The sequence below is a fragment of the Mirounga leonina genome, unplaced genomic scaffold (genome assembly GCF_011800145.1).
Source record: "Mirounga leonina isolate KUSES-001 unplaced genomic scaffold, KU_Mleo_1.0 Mir_91, whole genome shotgun sequence".
NCBI lineage: Eukaryota > Metazoa > Chordata > Mammalia > Carnivora > Phocidae > Mirounga > Mirounga leonina.
Genome location: NW_023270839.1, coordinates 50,629,955 through 50,654,268, shown reverse-complemented (window position 1 = coordinate 50,654,268; position 24,314 = coordinate 50,629,955). Strand labels below are relative to the sequence as shown.

General features: G+C 37.4%; 1 protein-coding gene across 3 annotated transcripts in view; it reads left to right on the top strand.

The window, feature by feature from the left end:
- The window catches only part of UBE2Q2 (ubiquitin conjugating enzyme E2 Q2), a 63,813-nt gene that overhangs the window by 23,650 nt on the left and 15,849 nt on the right, over positions 1-24,314 (top strand). The window contains exons 5-10 of one of the 3 annotated variants that reach the window (XR_004677374.1): positions 1,898-2,038; positions 4,700-4,784; positions 6,534-6,594; positions 7,359-7,449; positions 13,293-13,377; positions 14,068-14,126. Coding sequence is in view for 2 of the 3 variants with exons in the window: in XM_034994665.1 (XP_034850556.1) it covers positions 1,898-2,038; positions 4,700-4,784; positions 6,534-6,594; positions 7,359-7,449; positions 13,293-13,371; positions 14,068-14,069 (459 nt within the window). In the remaining variant the exon portion in view is untranslated. Of the gene's footprint in view, positions 1-1,897; positions 2,039-4,699; positions 4,785-6,533; positions 6,595-7,358; positions 7,450-13,292; positions 13,378-14,067; positions 14,127-24,314 lie in introns of those variants that run through there. The other 2 variants (XM_034994665.1, XM_034994664.1) reach the window with 2 other exon arrangements.

Sequence of the window (24,314 nt, the reverse complement as noted above, 5' to 3'; positions counted from 1 at the left end):
CATGGACAGAGTCTCAATAAGAAAGGAATGTTAATAGGGGTTGAGGAGATGAGAGTCTAAAGAAAAAGACCATTGGGTCTGGATGGAAGTGGTTTTTAAACTGGTCTACAAATCACAGTGAATTTTTCCTTAAAAAAATGGAGATAGTAATTATCAGCTACTCCTTTAGAGATTTTGATGATTGAAGTAAAGAGAAGTTAAGATAATAGAAAAAGGTTAGGATTTTAAAAGTTCTGCATAGATTTGTTTAAACAGGAGTAGATGATATGGAAAAGGAGGAAGGAGAATGATGTAGTGATTAAAGATGTTAGCCAAGGGCTGCTATTCAAATTCATAGTCTAATTTTTTCCCTAATTATAAGAATCAGTAGGTGCTCACTACAGAAAACTTGGAAAAGAAAGAAAAGCACTAAATGTCTCTAGAGATTATTATTTCAGTATATGTCCTTCTAGCCTCTTTTTTTTTTTTTTTTAAGATTTTATTTATTTATTTGACAGAGAGAGAGCGAGAGCAGGAACACAAGCAGGGGAAGTGGGAGAGGGAGAAGCAGGCTTCCTGAGGAGCAGGGAGCCCGATGTGGGACTCGATCCCAGGATGCTGGAATCAAGACCTGAGCTGAAGGCAGATGCTTAACGACTGAGCCACCCAGGCGCCCTCTAGCTCTTTTTTTTTTCTGTCCTTGTTTTAGCATGACTGAGAAACAAAGATTGTATTCTTTGTTTTTCATTGCATTATTTTTTCCATTTAATACATTTTATTTAACCTAATATATTTAAATTATTGTCATTTCAACATGTGATATAAAACAAAATTATGAGGCCTTCATATTTTTTCTCACTAAGTCTTCCGAATCGGGTGTGGACTGTACATTTACAGCACATCTGAGTTCAGACTAGCCACATTCCAAGTGCTCAGCAGCTGCAAGAAACAAGGGTCTGCCCTGCTGGACAGCACAGCTCTAACTAGTATAGGCCCTGTGGTCGCCCAGGGGTGCCCAGCCCACAGCTCAACCCAGGGTTGTGGTGGGGTCCCCCCGGTGGGTTCTCAGGTTTGGGTTTGGGGCTGCTGCACTGCCTCACCCCCAGGCAGCAGCCAGAAACAGCTGAGACCCAGTTGAGCACAGAACCTGGCGCCCACAGTGGCCAACTTTGTCCACTCACTGTGCCACCATCCTCACCACACTTCTGTTTCATTATTGATGCAGAAGAAACAATTATGCTATGTTGGCATTTTAATGGTCTTCTAATATTCCATGGAACTGAGTTACCTGTTCTGGGTTTTTGTTTTGTTTTGTTTTTAATATTTATTTGAGACAGAGAGCGCCCGAGCAAGTGCAAGTGCGAGCGGGAGAGAGGGGCGGATGGGAGAGGGAGAGAATCTCAAGCAGACCACACTGAGCGGAGGGCCTGCCACTGGGCTCCATGACCTGAGCTGAGCTGAGATCAAGAGTCGGATGCTTAACCAACTGAGCCACCCAAGACCCCCCTGCTCTGGTATTTTTGCACATGCAGTTTTGTGAGGGGGTTTGTGGCTATAAAGTTTAAATAGGCATCTTTATCCCCAAGTCTGTGTTCACATTTTAAATTAGTTCCTTACAATAGATTTCTAGAAGTCAAGTTACTGGAACAAAGCATGAATAAGGTTCTTTATACCTAATGCTAAACTGTTTCAAAAGTTCCTCTTAATAGGAGACTTTTTTGGTAATAGTTACGACTTTACAAATCTATTAAGTATGCTTTACTCAGTTTGTAGCTTTTAAGCAAAATGTAAGATCTAAAAGGAGGGAACCTGAACTGAATGTGAAGGCTTTTTTCCCTTCCCCATTCTCTGTTCCCTGTCGAATCAAGAATAATTTAACTTTTGTATAAGTTTCAATAAGCTAATATTTTTCATGTAGGATATAGAAGACTTGGATCACTATGAGATGAAGGAAGAAGAGCCTGTTAGTGGAAAAAAATCAGAGGATGAAGGAATTGAAAAAGAAAACTTGGCAATACTAGAGAAAATTAGGAAGACTCAAAGGCAAGACCATCTCAATGTAAGTATGTGCCAATATCTAGAACCTGGACTTTTGGGATTGAGTAATTATAGGTAATAATATAAAACTGGGCAAGTCATTAAGAGACCAGTCTAGGCTGCTCTCCTCCACCCTTGCCTGTGTTGTGCATTCAGCCATTTGTTGCCCTAGTGGGTTGTTGTTGTTGTTGTTGTTGAAGTGTCTCATTTGCTTTTTACGTGCTGGAATTAACCTGCTGTTCACCGTATACACACCTCCTTTCCAGACTATATCGCTTACCCTTCTCCTATGAGATCTGTGTATTTAAATTTAGTGTCTTCTACAAAGTACAGTTTAAATTCTTCTCCACCTCTAACCAAATCAAAAGTATTTTTTTCTTTTGACTTAACATCACTTTTATGTGAAGTTGCATGGGGCATGAAATGAACACTGAGTCTGGTAATAAACACAGGTATGTGGCTTCAGTTTCCTCAACACGAAAATATGGATAATATATACCTTTTGGATGATTGCTGAGAAGGATAAATGAGAATGATGCATATAAAATGCCCAAAGTAGGGGCATTTTTGTTTCAACACTTCCTTCTTATTTCCTACCTTGTATTAGAGCTCTTTATCAAACTCGTGACATCTGAGGACCTTTGTCTTGGGTATAGGTTCTCAAAAACCAGGAATGAATTATTATGTAGGGAGATGCCAGGTGTTGTAAGCAGATAGATTACTCTCTCCTTCAGTCCAGCTGTATTTAATTGGCAAATCTTTTTTAGAGAGCGAAGAAATTTAGCTCTGCCCTTATCTTGATTATTTAAAAAAAAGTTTGTAGCATTTAAATTAATGATTACTATACTTTCTATCTCTTGTGACTGCTTTCCGTTTGGATATTACAGTCAAAACGAACACAAATTATTGAATGTTTTCACATGAGAGACACTAAGTACTTTAAATTTTACATACCTTCCCCTTCAACCTTTATAGCCACTTTATAAAATATTGTTCCTATTTGTAGGTGTGAAACTAGGATTTAAACCAGTTAAGTAATGTACTCAAGGTCACAAAGCTAGAAAGTAATAGCTTTGTGAACATGATTGCCACCCATCCCCCAAAGTGTAGTGCAGCCATTAACATTTTGAATTTTACATGATCAGTTCTTTTTTTTAATTGAGGAATTCTAAATGTGAGAAATAGTTGGCATTCATATTCAGTCTTAGAATAAGACATTGGTGCATTTTCATTTTTAAAGAAATGCCAACATTGAAAAGAACTGAAACTAGTTGCATGCAGGTGAACATGTTATTTCTCAGTTTCTTAATATGTAAAGTAGACCTTCAGTATAACATTCTTCCTTATAGTCTGACTAATGAAACTGTTTTAGTTGATAGTGTAAAATGGTAAGGGCCATCTAGTATTTTCAAAAATTGATGGTGATGCTACATACTTAAAAGAATAGCTAAAATTAAAAAAAAAAAAATTAAAGAATGGCCAAAATCAGGAACAGTGACAACACCAAATGCTGACGAGGATGTGAAGCAATAGGAATTCTCACTCCTTGCTCATGGGAATGCAAAATGGTACAGCCACTTTTGAAGACAGTCTGGCAGATTCTTAGAAAACTAAACATAATTTTTACCATGTATTCCAGCAGTTGCACTCTTTGGTATACCCAAATGAATTGAAGACTTATGTCCAAACACCTGCATACAGATGTTTATAGCAACTTTATTCATAATTGTGAAAACTTGGAAGGAACCAGGGTATCCATCCCTTCAGTAGGTGAACAGATAAACTGTGGCATATCCCGACTATATGGAATATTATTCCCTGCTAAAAAAGAAGTGAGCTATCAAACCATGAAAAGACACAGGAAACTTAAATCTATATTACTAAGTGAAAGAAGCCGATCTGGTGAAAAAGCTACACAACTGTATGTTTCCAACTATATGACTTTCTGGAAAAGTCAAAACCAAGGAGACAGCAAAAAGATCAGTGCTTGCCAGAGGTGGGGTGGAGGGATAAATATGTGGAGCACAGAGGATTTTTAGGGCAGTGAAAATACTCTGTATGATACTATGATGATGGATATGTGTCATTAGGTATTTTCCAAACCCATTTAGTGTACAGCACCAAAGGTGAACCTTAAGGTAATTTATGGATTTCACTGGTAATGATGTGTCAGTGTAGGTTTATCAGTTTAGAAAATGTACCTTCTGATGAGGGATATTGATAATGAGAGAGACTGTGTGTTGTGGGAGCAGTTATATGGGAAATCTCTGTACCTTTCTCTCAACTTTTCTGTGAACCTAAAAATGCTATAAAAAATAAAATCCTAAAGAGAAAAAAAATTAATAGTTTAAAAAAAATCATTGGAGTTTGAAATAGGTTTATACTAAGTTCTAGGCTATTGCAGGAACCATGGTAATCTAGACATGTTGGTTAGACTTTTTTTTTTTTCCTAGATGCTAAGAAACAGTAAATGAGCCAGACTTGTCCCGCATTTTATATTTCTATTGAAACTTCATAATCCTCAATTCAATTAAACTTCTTTGATTTTTTTTTTTTTTTTTAATGTCGAGATGTGATCTGTTTTTATAATCTCATTGTAAACTTTCATTTCAGGTTTACATACCTGAAATCTTCAGTTATTTGACTCCGTAGATCCTGGTAAACAGCAATTTTTATGTTGCAGGGTGCAGTATCTGGGTCTGTGCAAGCTTCAGATAGACTTATGAAAGAGCTCAGGGACATATACAGATCACAGAGTTATAAAGCAGGTAAGGACCTCTGGATCTCTACTCTGTTGTCCTTATGCTGTTTTCAGTTTTCAGATAGTAAGCTTCAGTTCTTACAATGTTACTGGATAGAAACAGAAATGGTTATTAACTTTATTTTAGGGATGTGAAATGCAGATTTAATCAAGTTATTAATAGATGTGGAGGTAAAATAGGATGAGTTTACTTGCTCTTTGGGTTTTTGAAAGTTGTTTTTATGGATACCTCATAATTTTTTTGTCTTCTTGCTGACTGGGATTAACTCATGATTTTTAGCTTCTGGGAAAAGTATGAGTAATATCTGCTTTGGAAAGTAAATAAGATACATATGTTATTGTATGAACAAAGAACTATTGCTGAGTTGATTTTTATGATTTTTCCTTATTTTTTGAAAACAAAAAATCAACTTTTATTGTATAAGTAGTTATGGTATCACTTTAAAAATAGGTGGGTTTTTTTTATTCATTTCATAGTTTGACTTTGAGTGTTCTTTCTTGCCCAGTAAGACTTAAATACTGTGGAACCGCTCTAATTGAAGTAAAATTCCCTTTGGTTGTCAGAGATTCTAACTATATTAAAATAAGGGAAAGAGCCAAATTTTAATATGTTTGAAAAGTTAGCTTTGTGATCCGTTCAGTAATTCTCAGAGTGACCAAATCTAAATCATTAGAGCTTACTTAGTAAAAACAAAAAGCAAAAAAAAATTTCTGCTTTAGAGTGCAAGGTAAGCCAAATTTGACTCTTGAGTTATGACAAGTTTTGGCATCCTGTTTTTCTTATTAGAAGTCTAAAAGTTTATCTGTAGAAACTTAATCAAGCACAGTTAAATTTTTAAATATGGGTTTACTTTTTTTTTTTATTCTTATGTTAATCCCCATACATTACATCATTAGTTTTAGATGAAGTGTTCCATGATTCATTGTTTGTGCACAACACCCAGTGCTCCATGCAGAATGTGCCCTCCTCAATACCCACCACCAGGCTAACCCATCCTCCCACCCCCCTCAATATGGGTTTACTTTTAAATGTTAAATAATTACTTGTTATAGCATTGTTTGTAGTAGCAAAAAATTAAAAATTAATCAGATATAGGGTTGAATTGGTTAAATTATGGTATATCCATAAAATAAATTTCCATAGAGTTATTTAAAAATCGACAATAGACTTCTTATATACTAAATTGGAAAGATGCCCTGGAAAGTTGAAGAAAGATTATATATACAACTATGTAGAGGGATTCCATTTTTATAGAAATATTTGCATATGCATAAAAGAAGAGTCTTAAGGTACATAAGATTTTGCATAATTTTTCCCCTCCCACTCACAGTCAGACAGTTTCTCAACTCATTAAAAAATCGTCTTCATTGATGGCTTTAATTATCTGTTAAGAGCCTAAGCTACTCAGCTCCAATGGCAAAATATTTATAATATAGCTTAGTTGTTCTGTGTTTTAATAGCAAAGTTTCTAGATTTTGATGGTTATTTAGTATGTTCATTTACACTGAAGTAGTAGTTATAAGATCAAATAAAGAGTAACCTAGAGGCTCCTGGGTGGCTCAGTTGGTTAAACGTCCGACACTTGATTTTGGCTCAGATCATGATCTCAGGGTCGTGGGATAGAGTCCCACATCAGGCTCCACACCCAGCTTGGGATTTCCTCTCTCTCCCTCTGCCCTTACCCCCACCTCTCTCTTTAAGAAAATAAATAAATAAATAAATAAAAAGTAACCTACGTGTTCTATATCTTTACAGGGATTTATTCAGTGGAACTGATAAATGACAGTTTATATGACTGGCATGTTAAACTGCAGAAGTAAGTGACTCTTATATGCTAACCCAGTCTTTGTAATGATAGGGGGAAAAATTTTCCGCTGGGATAGTCTAATTTGATACCTTGTACGCTATAGTTTTTACTTAGAACTTTAGACTGTGTTTCTATAGAAATAGTTCTCAGGTTGTTAAAATAAGCTGTTTCTTGGGCTTAAATAAGTGAAGTCAGAAAGAGGAAGAAGAAAAAGAAGGACCAGCTGTGGGATAAAGTGTTTCATGGAATTAGTGAGATAATTGGGAAGTATAGAAACAAAAGTGTGTTTAATAACCTGATTGACCATGATAACCAGTTTATATTTGGAATGAGGAATTTGAGTAGGACCTCGATGTGTAGAACAGTTTGTAGACAGATTCAGATTTTGTTAGTGATTTCACTTTTTCTGGTCTCGTCTGTGATAAATTTCTCTCCTTGAACCCCTTGGCTAGTAATACAATTTTAGAGAAGCAGATTAATTTTTTTTGAGTTCTTGAGAAAATTTATATACATAAGACTTCCCTAGGATGACTGCTAACTTTGAATCTCCTTATGGGAATGGATTTAGAATACTGTGACCTTTTTGGACATTTAATCCCAAGGAGTCCGAGGCTATTGCAATTTATTTTTCCAGGGACCATAGAGCAGTTTTATGTTTGAAACTTACCTGAGGGGCTCTGCTTTAGCTCTTGAACTGGTTCATTTTTTGTGGTTACTAAGAAAAAAAATCTCTTGGTTTTTATTTGAATTGTTTTTTGTTTTGTAATTCTTAGGGTTGATCCTGATAGTCCTTTGCACAGTGATCTTCAGATCTTAAAAGAAAAAGAAGGCATAGAATATATTTTGCTTAACTTCTCTTTTAAGGTAAGAAAATGTTAAGGGGACTCCGTATGCTTCTAATGGGAATGTATATTTTTATAATTGCTTTGGAGAACAGTTTGGTATTACTTGTTAAAGTAGAAGGTATTTCCTGTGGTTCAGGAATTCTCCTCATAGTATATACCCCACAGGAAATTAGTACTTAGGTACACCAGGAGACCTATACAAGACTGTTCAGAGCTGTGTTGTTTTTAATAACGCCAAACAGGAAATAACCCAAGTGTCCAAGTAGAATGGAGAATTGTGTTATTCATATAAAAAGGAAAATGTACAAAATGTGGGTGAATCTTAAACACAGTGTTGAGCAAAAGAAACCAGACCCCAAAACATGTTTTGTACAATTTCATTTATATAGAGCTCAAAAATAGGTAAAACTAAATTATATTGTTTAGAGTGTGCATCCGCATCTCATTGGAGGCAGGATCCCCACCAGTGAGGTGAAAACTCCTTCAAGTGAAAAAAAAAATCTTAAGATATTATAATGGTCTGTGACCCTTTAAGGGACCACATTTTATAAACAACACAGTGTATCTGTTTTGGGGGATAGATTAAAAAAATTTTTTTCTAAAATATTTCTAAAAAGCTTTCTTAGTGGAGCAAAAATGAAAAGGCTGAGAAACACAGATTTATGGATTCAGACTTGGGTAATTACTTTCAAGGAAAGCAAAGATGTGGTTACCATACAGTTGAGGATAGGGAGTACATCTAGGTGAGAGGGAGGGAGTTGTGAGCTGTGAAAGGGACATCTGGGGATTTCTTGGAAGCTGGCTCTGATTCTTGACCAGGGTGCTGGTTACATGGAGGCATGTTTTGTAATAGATAATGGTGTGCCTTTATATTTTATGTACTTTTCTGAATTTATAGGTTATATTTAATAGTTTTTTTAATGTTAAGAATAAAGGTTGAAAAATAGCAATGGAATTTAGATAAAATGTAATGATTTAATACGGAATATGGATAAATGTAGTCCTTTTAAATCTTCTGTTTCAGAAAAAACTAGGAAGTGGTTCTAAGGAGTTATATTTGAATTAGATGGAGCTTCTTTTTGCTATGTTTATGTAACAATTGTCTTACAGATAGGTATATTTTTTCCTTTTCAGTTAGGTAGACTTCAGTGCATTAGGGACTATGGAAGGCTTTTTTTTTTTTTTTTTAAGATTTTTAAATTAATTCATTTGAGACAGATAGAGAGAGAGAGAGAGAGAGCATGAGCAGGGAGAGAGGCAGAGGGAGAGGGAGAAGCAGGCTCCCCACTGAGCCAGGAGCCTGATGTGGAGCTCGATCCCAGGACCCTGGGATCATGACCTTGAGCCGAAGGAAGACGCTTAACCATCTGAGCCACCCAGGCGCCCCTATGGAAGGCTTGAGGACATGGAGGCATCTAAAATATAATCCCTGTTCTTCAAGAGCCTGCAGTCTTTCTAGGGGAGAAATCTGTGATGAAAGCTATATTGCTTCAGAGACCATGATGAAGAGTCTGGGATCGTAACCTTTATACAGTAAAGAGCCAGTAGAGGTTTTTAGGTAGGGGCATGATTGATCTTTTGGGCTTTTTATTATCTTTTTTTAAAACAATTATGTCTTCAGTATCAGAATAGGGTTTGGATAAGATAGAGTAGATTTCTGAGAGACTATTGGGGGCTTTGATTTTAATCTGAGCAAGGAGTAATGACAGATGATGGTGGTAGGAATAGGTGAGAGTAGACGGATATGGGGGGTTTTGAAGGAAGAAAGCAAAGACATGAAAGAATACTTTATACTTACAAAAAGACTATAATTTTCTGAAAGCTTTTTACTTAGCTTTTGTGTGTGTATATTTTTGTTCGGAGATATATCCTTATTTATGATTGAACTTTCCTCAGATAACCCAAATGTCAAATGTCTGTATTTGCCATCAATTTTGTTATTATAGAAACTTTTGTGGTTGTCAGTTGTGTTGTCTTCCTAGAGAGTGAGTTTGATATGTATTTACTGAAGTTGCTAATGTGATTGCATTTTCACTGATTCATATGGTGAAAAAATAAACCAGGATAGTAGGCTTTTTTTTTTTTGATATACAGAATGTTTTAACCTGAACAATCTAAACAGTTTTATTAAATCATATGCCCATGTATCCAATACCAAGCTTAAGATATAGAACCTTACACCTGAAACTGTTGTAAACTGTGTCAATTATACTCAAAAAATTAGGGTCTATTTCTTTTTTTTAAATCAGGACCTTTGAAAGCCCCCTGTGTGTCCCTTTCCTTGCACTTTCTTCTGAAGAGTTATTTTTAAGGGAGTATGAAATCTTGACCAGGAAACTGAAAGACCTGTGGCTGCACTTAATGTTTTCATGATATTTTTCTACTCTAGGTAGAACTTCAGGGAGGGGATGATCTGGGAGGTAAATGGCTGAAATTCTGTTGCATTTGTCCTTCTGGACCATAACTCCTGATACCAAAAAAGAAGGGCTGGTGCTAGGGCTGGAGTAATTCTTAAGAGGGCTGGGAAGGATGTGATTGCTCTGAATTAAGTGACCTTGGCAAACGGAACTACCAAGTTATTAAGTATCAGGATTCACAGAATTGGAGGATAGCAGGTATGACTCAGAAAGAATGATTTACGGGAAGGAGCATGAACAGTATTTATGGCCTCAGATGTCCATGGTGACAACTTGAAAGTCATGACTAATAAGAAAATGGAACTTGAGATATAATATAACACAAGGTTGGGGATAGGGGCAGGAGGGAATGAAGACCTGTCAGATTCATCAGCAGCTTGGCAGTTGTGTTATGCTATGCTCTTAAGGAAGTGGTGGTCTAGTTTTTCAAGCCGTATCTGAATTACTGAGCTGAATTCTGAGGTAGTACTTTAGGAAGGGTTTATTTAGATAAATTTGGGTTCATTTAAAAAGTAGTGGCAAGGATTTGAAAGAGATTTCCATGTCCTAAGATAGCTGGTTAAATTGTAGATTTGGAGAGAAGAACATAGGGGTTCATGAGAGCTTGTTCTCAACTATTTAAAGGGCTGTGTGTGTGGAGGCTTTCATTTTTGTTTTTGATTAACACAAAGCATGACATTAAAACTAGTAAGTCAAACTTTAAAGAGGTGATTTTCAACTCAGTATAAGGAAGTGATAAGATAACTATGTAGAGCCATTCAGTGAGTTTTTCAAGAATAGAATGTTCTTCATCATTAAAATTATCTTGAGAGACCAAGATGTTGAATTGAAAACTTCATGATATCCTTATAAACCTTGAGAGTCTCAGTTTCTGAGTTAGTATACCAAGATAACTCAAATGTCTATTTTAATAGTCATCCTCATCCTCCCCAGTATAACCCTTTAAGGAACTCTTATTTCTATAAAATATTGATTATGAGTTCCATGGTGCAGTTTATGGAATAGAGTCCTCGGTTTTGATGTGGAGGAGTTACTGTGAAGAATTACTTAAAATGAAGGTAAATCTCCCTGTCATATAATCAATTAAAAAAGGTTTATCATTCGGGATCACATATTTAAAGATCTAAAGAGTAGGAGATTAAATGAAGTTGTACTTTACTAAGCTTTGCATCTATGCCCTTCATTATATCTGTTAAGTAGCTCACCTTTTATCTACAATTTATTTGGAAGTAGATTATAATAATTGTCATTAAGTTGGCATCTTGTGTGGGTAGTAGGTTCTCCCTTGCAGTAGAAATCTAAGATTATCTATTTTAACCACCGGAAGTGTGCTTTTTATATCTTCCTCTCCTATTAGGATTGACTTTTCATAGTTTGTATGTTCCTTAGAATCTTATTTGAGGATGGGTGGAAGTAGGGAGTTTAAGTTACTGGAATTACATACACTGCTTATTCTTCCAGTTAAAAACTATATTTTTGTGTTTGTTGGAAATAAGTGGATGAGACAAGTTATTTGTTGAGCTCCTTTACCCTCAGATTGGTTTAAGAGACAATTAGTTGTTTGTTTCCTTTTATTTGACCATAGAAATTGAAGATAATTTCTCTTAGACTTCCCGTCATGTCTTTATTAGAGGCGATATGCTTTTTCCTTACCCCACTGCTGTAGGAAAATGAGGGGCAGCCTTCTGGGCTTTCTGACCACCAAGAGACTGACCTAATGCTCTTAGCAACCTTGGCTACCATTGTTGCTTTAGTTCATAAAGAGAAAAAGCTCTTGTTCTTCTGAAAATCTGTTTCCAGGACTGAGAATTTGAAAAAGAGAATTGTATTTGGTAGCCTGAGAATTAGCTGAGGTTTCTTTTCTCTTCTCTTCATATATTTTTATCAAGTCTGATGATCTTTGTTTTTTAATTAGAGCAGTTAGTCTTACTTGCATTTAATATTACTGACATTTGGGTTTCAGTCTCCCTTCTCCTAAGTGCTTTTTATTTGTCCTTGTTATTCCATGTTCCTTTTTCTCATTTTTTGGATTTTTTTTTAATTGCTCCAGTTTCTCACCTCTTTTAGCTTAGTACTTACGTGTTCTCTTACTCTTCTTTACTGCCTAACAGTTACAATGTATGTCCTTGTCAAAGTCTAACATAAATTTAATTTATAATTTACCTTTTCCTCATCAATGCAAAGACTTAGAACGTGGATTCCCTGCCAAATATGTGCTTTCATGCATTTTCTGTACTTACCTAGAAGCTATACATCATTGTTCTATAATTTAGTCAGTATTCATTCATAACTGCATATTTGCTCTTTTCATGGTCTTTATTCTCTGTATTTCCATCTAGGATCCTGTTTCTCCTGCCTGAAGAATATCCTTTATTTCCTTTAGCTTGGGTCTCCTGACAAGAAAATAACCTTATTGTGAATTTATTTTTTGGAAAGTATTTGTATTGGGTATAGATTTTTAGATTAGAAATTTCTTTCAGCAACTCAAAAACTTATTCCCTCATTGGGGCTTCCATTGTTTCTGTTGAAATACTCATAGTGCTTAAATCTTGTGAAGTCTTTCAATTTTGGAAAATTCTCAGTCTCTCCAAATAATGCTTCGGTCCCATTCTCTCATGTCCTTCTAGGACTCTACATATGATAAACCTTTCCAATACATTCCCCTGTGTGTTGTTATTTTCTGCATTTTTCTACCTTTTTCTCTCTCTCGGCTTCATTCTGGATGTGTTTTTTGGCCTGTTTTCCTGTATACTGAATTTCTCTTCCACTAAGTCTCTACTTGTGTTTAAATTCATCTGTTAAGTTATTGATTTCAGTTCTTTCTAAGTTTCAGAATTTCTGTATGATTCATTTTTATAATTTTAGTCCTTTGCCAGGGTTTTCAATCTTTTCTTTCCTTGTACATATTCAGCATGGTTATTTTAAAAGCTATGTCTGATAGTTCTATTTAATCTTGATCTCTTACGGTTTTTGTGTCATTTGCTTCTCATTTCCTGGACCTGTTTAAGTCTTGTGTAACTGTTTTTAGTAATAGACATTACAAATGAAAAACTAGCTTATTTTGGAAGCCTTGGATGTTATTCTTCTCCAGAGAGGGTTTACATTTGCCCCTGTCTGGCTTGGGCATTAGCAGCCCAGGATCACTGAATCCATCAGGGATTTAGGTGATGTAAAACTGGACTTCATTCGGGGTGCCTGGGTGGCTTGGTCGTTAAGCGTCTGCCTTCCGCTCAGGTCATGATCCCAGGGTCCTGAGATCGAGCCCCACGTCGGGCTCCCTGCTCAGCGGGAAGCCTACTTCTCCCTCTCTCACTCCCCCTGCTTGTGTTCCCTCTCTCGCTGTCTTGCTCTCTGTCAAATAAATAAATAAAATCTTTAAAAAAACCAAAAAACCAAAAAACTGGACTTCATTCCTTGTCAGGGCAATTTGTCATTTGTCCTTCAGGGTCCCAACCTGAAGTGTGGGAGACTTGTCAAGGCCTCTCCTTGGTGGACCCAGCACCAATTTTTACCTCCTCGGCCCTGTGAGTGTGAGTCTGAGTTCTGCTGCGCTTCTTGACCTCTTATCTTCCTCTTCTGTAATTGAAAGAAAACCCAAGGTGGGAGGTGGGGGTGGGGGGGCACAGAGGGAGGAAAGGCCCTGCTCTCCCAGGTTCCCTTTTTTTCCTGATCTTAGCTCTGTAATTGTTAAATTTTATCCACCTCTTCTAGTTCTCAACCAGAGGATTGATGTAAGTTACCTAGTCTATCATTATTGGAATGGTTCCTTTATATAGCTTTACTGAAAGTGGAACCCCTTCATATTTTTCATAACTTTACCAAAACACTGTTCTGTTTGGCCGGCTGTGATCTTCTTTTTTTTTTTTTTTTGCTGTGGTTTTTACTTCATTTTATTTTTGGTACTGTTTCTACTTTCATGACCCTCATTACTGGATAATAAATGCACACATTCTTTATTCGAAATAATACTGTATTAAGGATTTTCTTAAAATTAATTAAACTTGGGGCACCTGGGTGGCTCGGTCATTAAGCATCTGCCTTCGGCTCAGGTCATGATCCCAGGGTCCTGGGATCGAGCCCCGCATCGGGCTCCCTGCTCCGCAGGAGGCCTGTTTCTCCCTCTCCCACTCCCCCTGCTTGTGTTCCCTCTCTCGCTGTGTCTGTCTCTGTCAAATAAAATCTTTAAAAAAAAAAATTAAACTTGCCCATTTGCATTTTAGGATAACTTTCCATTTGATCCTCCGTTTGTTCGAGTGGTGTTACCTGTTCTCTCAGGAGGGTAAGTTTAAGTAACTATTTTCTTTGATAGTATGCATAAGAATCATTTGGAGGGCTAGTTAAGTGCTAGGAGGCCTAGAATGCTCAGCTTTACCCCAGGGTTACTGATTCACTAGGTCTGGGATATAGGGAACAGCTGAGAATTTGCATTTCTACATTTCTAAGATGGTGTCAGGTGAAGCTGATGTTGCTTGTCTGGGAACCATCGTTTGAGAACCGTTGGTTATAAACCATTATGTTGTTTATAAGTAAGAGTTTTTAATGTCCCCTATTTGTATACATTTCACTGTAAAAAACCAAATGTTTTTCAGATATAAATTGTGATGATTGATGGTTTAGAGAAAGTTAAGATTCGAGAATGATTCTCACAAGACTGTGATCTCTGGAATAATCACAGAAAATCTCATGGGCCTATGGACCTGGCCATCTAATTCCTTCTAAAGGTGGTGGTTTCAGTTTGGGAGAATCAAATTGTCATGCGTTTTTATTGAAGCTTATATTGCTTTTTGTGATTAGAAGTCATATAAAGGATGGTGAAAAGATCAGAATTGGTACCTGGGTTAGTTACGAAATGTTCTATAAATCCTTAAATTAGGAGTAATTACACTTACTAGAGAATTATGAAATGCTCAGTTGACTAATTCAGCCTTGTGAGGTAATCCCCCATATTATGGTGATTAATATCTAAAAATCACTAGTCCTTATTTTGATCATTGCTATTGTTGATATAATTTCATTTAGATAAAAAATATGGATGGCTATAAATGATTAAGGAAAAGATTTTGAAAAATTTTGTTCAGGATAAGTGTATAAAAATGTTCTTATCAGATCATTTTGAAATTAATCCAACCTTGAGTGGCATAGATTTTTCACATTTTGTTGTGAGAAATCCTAAGAATTTAAGAATTTATGATCTTAAGTAGTTTACCACCTAGTTGTGGAGACAAACAGATGAAGTTGAATAATGCCATTTTCAGTTTAAAAATCTGTTGCGTAGTTTCTCTTCATTGCTTCTTTTTGCTACAATGGTGGTATTATCCCATTATACAAATGAATGATTTGAATAATAAGTCAGCTTGTTACTTATCCAAATAAACCTTGTAATAAAATGTTTTTTTTCCATTATACCAAAAACCAACAATCTAAAAGGAGATTAAAAATTAAATAAAATTTTTTTAAATTAAAAAAAATAAAAGGAGGTTAAAAGTATTAAGTACTTCATTGATTGGCAAATGTGAAGTGTGGACTTGAGTTCTTTGAGGTTAAAGGAAAAGGGAGTTGCTTCCAGTAGTAGTGATTTGGGAAGACTGGCAAGTAGGTGGGATCTCAAGGGGCATTGAAGTATGAGTGAGTTTGGCCTCCTGGTGGAGGTTGAAGGAAAATTATCTACATAGGTGAAAAGTAAATATAATCACATATCTAGGGAAGAGAGCATCATGTATTCATAGCATACTAGACGAGTTTGAGTTACAACGCAAGGTGGGTAGAATTCATGTAGAAGAATTTTATGAAATTGTGCTGACAAAATATCTTATTATGGTGACAGGGTTTTTTGGTTTTTGTTTTCATTTTCTTTTTGCTGGTAAGCAAACTATTACCCTTGGATATTGAATTTCTCTCTCATTAGCTGGTTCAGGAACAGGAAAATACAGGAAAGAGAATGTTTTAGAAAGAAATATGGTAATAGTGGAAGAAGACAGATTGTGTTCACAAAGCCTAGAAGAATGCAAGACTTGTTAAGAGCTGATGGCCCTGCCTCAGTGGCTCATTCAGTTGAGCGTTGGACTCTTGAATTCAGCTCAGGTCATGATCTCAGGGTCATAAGATCAAAGCCCTGCAGTGGGCTCTGTCTGCACTCAGTGCAGGGTCTGCTTCTCCTCTCCCTCTCCCTGTGCCCCTCCCCCTGCTCATACAGGCTTTCTCTCTCTCTCTCAAATAAATAAATCTTTAGGGCGCCTGGGTGGCTCAGTCGTTAAGCGTCTGCCTTCGGCTCAGGTCATGATTCCAGGGTCCTGGGACTGAGCCCCACATCGGGCTCCCTGCTCCGCGGGAAGCCTGCTTCTCCCTCTCCCATTCCCCCTGCTTGTGTTCCCTCTCTCGCTGTGTCTCTCTCTGTCAAATAAATAAAATAAAATCTTTAAAAAATAAAAAATAAAAATAAATAAATAAATCTTTAAAAAAAAGAGTTGATGGCCCTGTCTTAGAGTGAAGTGAGGACAACCTAAATTGGTACAGCGGGAATAAAAAGATGAATGGAAGTTGAACACTAATGTGAAGCAGAATCACAGTGACTTGGTCTTCATAGTCAACTGTTAAATGATGGAGAGGATTTATTGGCTGACTTGGGAAGAACTAAAAAATGTTCTTAGCACTGATAAAACACAGAGTTTTGCAATCTCAGACTCAGGCTAGAGCTTAAGCACTGAGTGACTCTGATCAGATTATTAAGCAGTTTTTGTCCCATATATTTATATCCTCCATCTTCTAGCTATTATTCCTCTGTTCCTTATCAAAACCAAACTTTTTCGGGTGCCTGGGTGGCTCAGATGGTTAAGCGTCTGCCTTCGGCTCAGGTCATGGTCCCGGGGTCCTGGGATCGAGTCCCACATTGGGCTCCCTGCTCCTTGGGAGCCTGCTTCTCCCTCTGCCTCTGCGTCTCTCTCTCTCTCTGACTTTCATGAATAAATAAATAAAACATTTAAAAAAAAAACAAAAAACCAAACTTTTTCTTTTTAAATAACAGCTTCATTGCGATACAATTCATATACGCTAAAACTCACCCTTTGAAAGTATACAGTTCAGTGGATTTTTCATATATTCAGAGTTGTATAACCGCTGTCTAATTTCAGAACATTTTCATCATTCCCCAAAAGAAACCCTGTACCCATTAGCAATCATTCCTCATTCCCCCTCCAACTCCCCACCCCACTGGCAACCACTAATCTCCTTTCTGTCTCTAAAGATTTTCCTGTTTTTGCACATTTCATGTAAGTGGAACCATACAAAATGTGGCCTTCTATGGCTGGCTTCTTTCGCTTAGCAAAATGTTTTGAAAGTTCATCTGTATTGTAACATATATTAATACTTAATTCCATTTCCATTGTATGGCTATACATTTTATTTATCCATGGACATTTGTTGTTTCTGCCTTTGACTATCATGAATAATGCTGCTATGAACATTCACATACATGTTTTTATCTGCATATATATTTTCATTTCTCTTTCATATATACCCGTGTGGAGTTACTAGGTCCTCTGGTAACTGTTAAACTTTTTAATGAAATCCCTCTTTGCCAAAATGGCTGCACCATTTATACTCCCATGGCAATGTTTATATAATCACACTCTTCACTTCCTGTTCACTCTTCAGCCACTGTCGTCTGGCATTAGTGGTTAATATTCCTCCCAAACCACTGGTGCCAAAAGGAACTTCCATATTGGTAAATCCAAGCGTCCCTTTTCAGGCTTTATTGTATTTGATTATCTGATTTCTCAGCAACATCGAGACATTTTTCTCCTGGCTGCTGGATGCCTTCTCTCAGTCTCTTTAGCTGGCAACTCCTTGTTCACCTAACTTCTACATGTTGGAGTTCTTCAGAATTGGTACTGGGTCCTTTCCCTTTTCTCTTTCCTTCCATTCCTGTGGCTCTTTTTTTTTTATTGAAATTTTTGAGAAAATTGTATGTTCACATGCAGCTATAAGAAATAATAAAGATTCCTTATACACTTTGCCAGTGTGATGTTTCACAAAACTATATGTAATATCACAATGAGAGTGTGATACAATCCATAGAACCTAGATTTTCCTATAGTTTTTCTTATACCTCATTTGTGTGTATGTATGTATTAAGTTCTGCATAACTTGATCACCTGTATAGGTTTGTGTATCCGCCACCACAGTGTAGATATTAAAGTTCCAAATAGGCAAGAATCCTTCTTGTCTTTTCAAACCACACCCATCTCCCTCTTATACAACCAATTCCCCTAACTCCTGGAAACCACTAATCTGTCCTGCATTTTTAATATTTTGTCATTTCAAAAAGCATAGTTACGTAAATGGAATCACACATTTTGGGATTGTAACTCCTAAGAATTAGATTTTTTACTCATCCCGAATCCCTGGAGATTCATCTACGTGTATGACTAGTACAGTTTAATCAGCCACTTCTTGAAGGACTTGCAGCCTGATTCTAGTGTTTGGTTATTGCAAATAAAGCTACTATGAGTGATTGTAACACATTTCTGTATGAATGTGTTTTGCTTTCTCTGGGATAGATGTCCAGGAGAACAATGGCTGGGTGATATAGTTACTGTAGCATATTGAATTTCTAAATAAGTTGTTAAACTCTTTTCCATAGTGGCTTTACCATTTTACATTCCTACCAGGAATGTGTAAGTGATCTAGTTTCTTCACATACAGCATTTGGTTTTGCCACTGTTTTTATTTTAGCGATTCTGCTAGGTAGTGATACCTCATTGTGCTTTTTTTTTTTTATATCTTTATTAGGATATCTAGAATCAACTTTTGCTTTTTATTGACATGTAATGTATTACTTGTTTCAGGGGTACAGGTCTGTGACTCATCAGTCTTACACAACACAGCACTCACCACAACATATACCCTCCCCAGTGTCCATCACTCAGCCACCCATCCCCCCACCCCCTTCCCTCCGGCAACCCTCAGCTTGTTTCCCGAGATTAAGAGTTTCTTATGGTTTGTCTCCCTGTCTGGTTTCTTCTTGTTTCGTTTTTTGCTCTCTTCCCCTATGATTTTCTCTCTGCCTTGTTTCTCCATTCCACATATCAATGAGATCATATGATAATTTTTTTTCTCTGATTGACTTAGCACTTAGCATAATACCATCTAGTTCCATCCATGTCATTGCAAAGCGCAAGATTTCATTTTTTGATGGTTGTATAATATTTCAGTGTGTATATTTACATATACATACATATACATATATACCACATCTTTATCCATTCATCTGTCGACGGACATCTGGATCTGGGCTGTTTCCATAGTTTGGCTATTGTGGACATTGTTGCTATAAACATTGGGGTGCACGTGCCCCGTCAGATTACTACATTTGTATCTTTGGGGTAGATACCCAGTACGGTTGCTGGGTCGGAGGGTAGCTCTATTTTCAACTTTTTGAGGAACCTCCATACTGTTTTCCAGAGTTGCTGCACCACCTTGCATTCCCACCAACAGTGTAGGAGGGTTCCCCTTTCTCCACATCCTTGCCAACATCTGTCGTTTCCTGACTTGTTAATTTTGGCTATTCTGACTGGTGTGAGGTGGTATCTCGTTGTGGTTTTGATTTGTATTTCCCTGATGCTGAGTGATGTTGAGCACTTTTTCATGTGTCTGTTGGCTATATGGATGTTTTCTTTTCAAAAATGTCTGTTCATGTCTTCTGCCCATTTCTTGATTGGATTATCTGTGTCTTGGTGTTGAGTTTGATAATTCTTTATAGATTTTGGATTCTAGGCCTTTATCTGCAATGTCATTTGCAAATATCTTCTCCCATTCTTTCAGTTGTCTTTTGGTTTTGTTGACTGTTTCCTTTGCTGTGCAAAAGCTTTTTATCTTGATGAAGTCCCAATAGTTCATTTCTGGCCGTGCTTCCCTTCCCTTTGGAGATGTGTCTAGGAAGAAGTTCCTGTGGCTGAGGTCAAAGAGGTTGCTGCCTGTGTTCTCCTCTAGGATTTTGATGGATTCCTATCTCACATTTAGATCTTTCATCCATTTTTAATCTATTTTTGTGTGTGGTGTAAGAAAACGGTCTAGTTGCATTCTTCTGCATGTGGCTGTCCAGTTTTCCCAACACCATTTGTTGAAGAGACTGTCTTTTTTCCACTGGATATTCTTTCCTGCTTCGTTGAAGATTAGTTGACCATAGAGTTGAGGGTCCATTTCTGGGCTCTCTATTCTCTTCCGTTGATCTATGTGTCTGTTTTTGTGCCAGTACCGTACTGCCTTGATGATGACAACTTTGTAATAGAGCTTGAAGTACAGAATTGTGGTGCCACCGGCTTTGCTTTTCTTTTTCAACATTCCTCTGGCTATTCGGGGTCTTTTCTGGTTCCAGACAAATTTTAAGATTATTTGTTCCATTTCTGTGAAAAAAGTTGATGGTGTTTTGAAAGGGATTGCATTGAATGTGCAGATTGCTCTAGGTAGCATAGACATTTTCACAATATTTGTTCTTCCAGTCCATGAGCATGGAACATTTTTCCATTTCTTTGTGTCTTCCTCAATTTCTTTCATGAGTGTTCTATAGTTTTCTGAGTACAGAATCTTTGCCTCTTTAGTTAAATTTTTTCCTAGGTATCTTGTGGTTTTGGGTGCAATTGTAAATGGGATTGACTCCTTAATTACTCTTTCTTCTGTCTTGTTGTTGGTGTATAGACCTGCAACTGATTTCTGGCATTGATTTTTATATCCTTCCACTTTGCTGAATTCCTGTATGAGTTCTAGCAGTTTTGGGGTGGAGTCTTTGGGTTTTCCACATAACATATCATATCATCTGCAAAGGGTGAGAGTTTGCTTCTTTGCCAATTCGGATGCCTTTGATTTCTTTTTGTTGTCTGATTGCTGAGGCTAGTACTTCTAGTCCTATGTTGAACAGCAGTGGTGATAGAGGACATCCCTGCCGTGTTCCTGACCTTAGGGGAAAAGCTCTGTTTTTTTCCCCATTGGGAATGATATTCACTGTGGGTTTTTCATAGGTGGCTTTGATAGTATTTAGGTATGTACCCTCTATCCCTACACTTTGAAGAGTTTTAATCAAAAAAGGATGCTGTACTTTGTCAAATGCTTTTTCTGCGTCTATTGAGAGGATCATACGGTTCTTGTCCTTTCTTTTATTAATGTAGTGTATCACATTGATTTGCGGATGTTGAACGACCCTTGCAGCCCAGGAATAAATCCCACTTGGTCGTGGGGAATAATCCTCTTAATGTACTGTTGGATCATATTGGCTAGTATTTTGATGAGAATTTTGGCATCCATGATCATCAGGATATTGGTATGTAATTCTCCCTTTTGGTGGGGTCTTTGGTTGGGGGATCAAGGTAATGCTGGCCTCATAAAATGAGTTTGGAAACTTTCCTTCCATTTCTATTTTTTTGAACAATTTCAGAAGAATAGGTATTTTCTTCTTTAAATGTTTGGTAGAATTCCCCTGGGAAGCCATCTGGCCCTGGCTTTTGTTTGTTGGGAGATTTTTGATGACTGCTTCAATTTCCTTAGTGGTTATAGGTCTGTTCAGGTTTTCTATTTCTTCCTGGTTCAGTTTTGGTAGTTGATGCATCTCTAGGAATGCATCCATTTCTTCCAGATGATCTAATTTGCTGGCATAGAGTTGCTCATAATATGTTCTTATAATTGTTTGTATTTCTTTGGTGTTGGTTGTGATCACTCCTCTGTCATTCATAATTTTATTTATTTGGGTCCTTTCTCTTTTCTTTTTGATAAGTCTGGCCAGGGGTTTATCAATCTTGTTAATTCTTTCAAAGAACCAGCTCCTAGTTTTGTTGATGTGTTCCACTGTTCTTTTGGTTTCTATTTCATTGATTTCTGCTCTGATCTTTATGATTTCTCTTCTCCTGCTGGGTTTAGGCTTTATTTGCTGTTCTTTCTCCAGCTCCTTTAGGTGTAGGGTTAGGTTGTGTACTTGAGACCTTTCTTGTTTCTTGAGAAAGGCTTGTATTGCTATCTACTTTCCTCTTAGGACTGCCTTTGCTGCATCCCAAAGATTTTGAACAGTTGTGTTTTCATTTCCATTGGTTTCCATGAATTTTTTTAATTCTTCTTTAATTTCCTGGTTGACCCATTCATTCTTCAGTAGTATGCTCTTTAGCCTCCATGTATTTGAGTTCTTTCTGACTTTCCTCTTGTGATTGAGTTCTAGTTTCAAAGCATTGTGGTCTGAAAATAGGCAGGGAATGATCCCAGTCTTTTGGTACCGGTTGAGACCTGATTTATGACCTAGGATGTGATCGATTCTGGAGAATGTTCCATGGGCACTAGAGAAGAATGTGTATTCTGTTGCTTTGGGATGGAATGTTCTGAATATGTCTGTGAGGTCCATTTGGTCCAATGTGTCATTTAAAGTCTTTATTTCCTTCTTGTTCTTTTGCTTAGATGATCTGTCCATTTCAGTGAGGGGGTTGTTAAAGTCCCCCACTATTATTGTATTGTTGTCGATAGGTTTCTTTGCTTTTGTTATTAATTGCCTTATATAAGTGCCTGCTCCCATGTTAGGGGCATAGATGTTTACAATTGTTAGATGTTCTTGTTGGATAGACCCTTTAAGTAGGATATAGTGTCCTTGCTCATCTCTTATTACAGTCTTTGGTTTAAAAATCTAATTTGTCTGACATAAGAATTGCCACCCTAGCTTTCTTTTGGTGTCCATTAGCATGGTGAATGGTTTGCCCTCTTCCCTCTCGTGTTCTCTGTCTCTCATTCTCTCTGTCTCAAATAAATAAATAAAATCTTAAAAAATATATATTTTTTTAAAATAATAAATAAATAAATAAGTAAAATCATGATTCTGAACTCTAGGTCCGACAGCCTACCAATGTCTGTATTGAGTAGGTCCCTGGCAGTCGGTACAGCCTCTTGTTCTTTTTGTTGAGGTGATTTTTTTTTAAGATTTTATTTATTTATATATCAGAGAGAGAGAGAGCAGAAGCAGGGGGAACAGGAGACAGAGGGAGAAGCAGGCTCCCTGCTGAGCAGGGAGCCCGATGTGGGACTCGATCTCAGGACCCTGGGATCGTGACCTGAGCCAAAGGCAGATGTTTAACCGACTGAGCCACCCAGGTGTCCCTGTTGAGGTGATTTTTTTCCGTCTTGTCATTTTCTCCAGAGGAGAATAGATGAATGAGAGAACAAAATGCTAACAGGGTAACGACGTTCCCAGAAAATATACTCTAAACAAATCAGAAAAGACCCGAAGCCAGGGGAAAAGAAAGGGAAAGAAAGACAAAAGAAAAGAAAAAGAAAAAGATTAAAAAAAAAACAACAACAGAACAAAACAAACAAAAAAACAGAATATGATCAAATATGATCAGGCTGGTGCATAGATCATTGCCACACACTAGATTTTGGGTGTATTTTGGTCTTAGAAGAAAGTGCCTCCCAAGCTTTTAAAGAAAGAAAAACTTACATATGTACAAAAATAAGGGTTGATATGATGAAGGGATGGAATATGACTGTAAAGATGAAAATTACAAAAAATTTTATAAAAGGAATTGATAAGTTGTTTGACAAAAGAAAGAAGAGGTTTTAAAGAAAAAAATAAGGGGAAAATGTGATCAGGCAGGAGAGTAGAAGAAAACCATACACTAGAGATTTACGGTATATTTTGATCTGTTAGAAGAAACTATCTCAAAATTTTAAGGAGAGAACAAGTTATATATATATGCCAAAAATAAGGGTAACTACTATGAAGGGATAGAATATGAGTCTAAAAATGAAAAATAAAAATGGTTTTTAAAAAAGGGATTGATAAGATGTTGGTTGAAAAAGGGAAAAAGAAAAATTAAAAAAAAAAAAGACAGTAAAAAAAAAAATTAACTTTGAAAGACTAAAGAATCATGGTAAAAAGGCCATGGATTCTATGTGCAGTATTCCCTCAGCTCTGAGTTCTGCCATTCTCGTTGATCAGTAAATGTGGCTTTGGCTGGCTGTTCTTGCTGATCTTCTGGGGAAGGGGCCTGTTGTCGTGGTTCCCAAAGGTCTTTGCCGGAGGCGGGATTGCCCCGCCTTTGCCCGGTCCAGGCTAATCTGCTCGGGTTTGCTCTCGGGAACTTTTGTTCCCTGGAAGCTTTCCGTAGAGCTTTGGAGGCCGACAGTGAAAATGGAGGCTTCCCAATCTCTGCCCCAGAGGAGCCGAGAACTCGAGGCCCCGCTCCTCAGTGAGCCCCCAGAGAAAAGCCGTCAGTCACTCCTGTCTCCCGGGTCTCTGGCCGCTCTCCCTGCTCACCTGGCCTGTGACCGAGCGTTTCTATCTCTGGCACCCGACCCCGTGTGGAGTCTCCAAACCCAGCAGATCCCTGCCGTGTGCTCCCGTGCCGCTCCTCCCGGAGGAGGAAGGTGAGTCTCCCCGGATCTGCCGCTTGTTGGGTCCCTGCTGGAGGAGCAGGGGCCCGACTGTGCTGCGGATCAGGGTTTA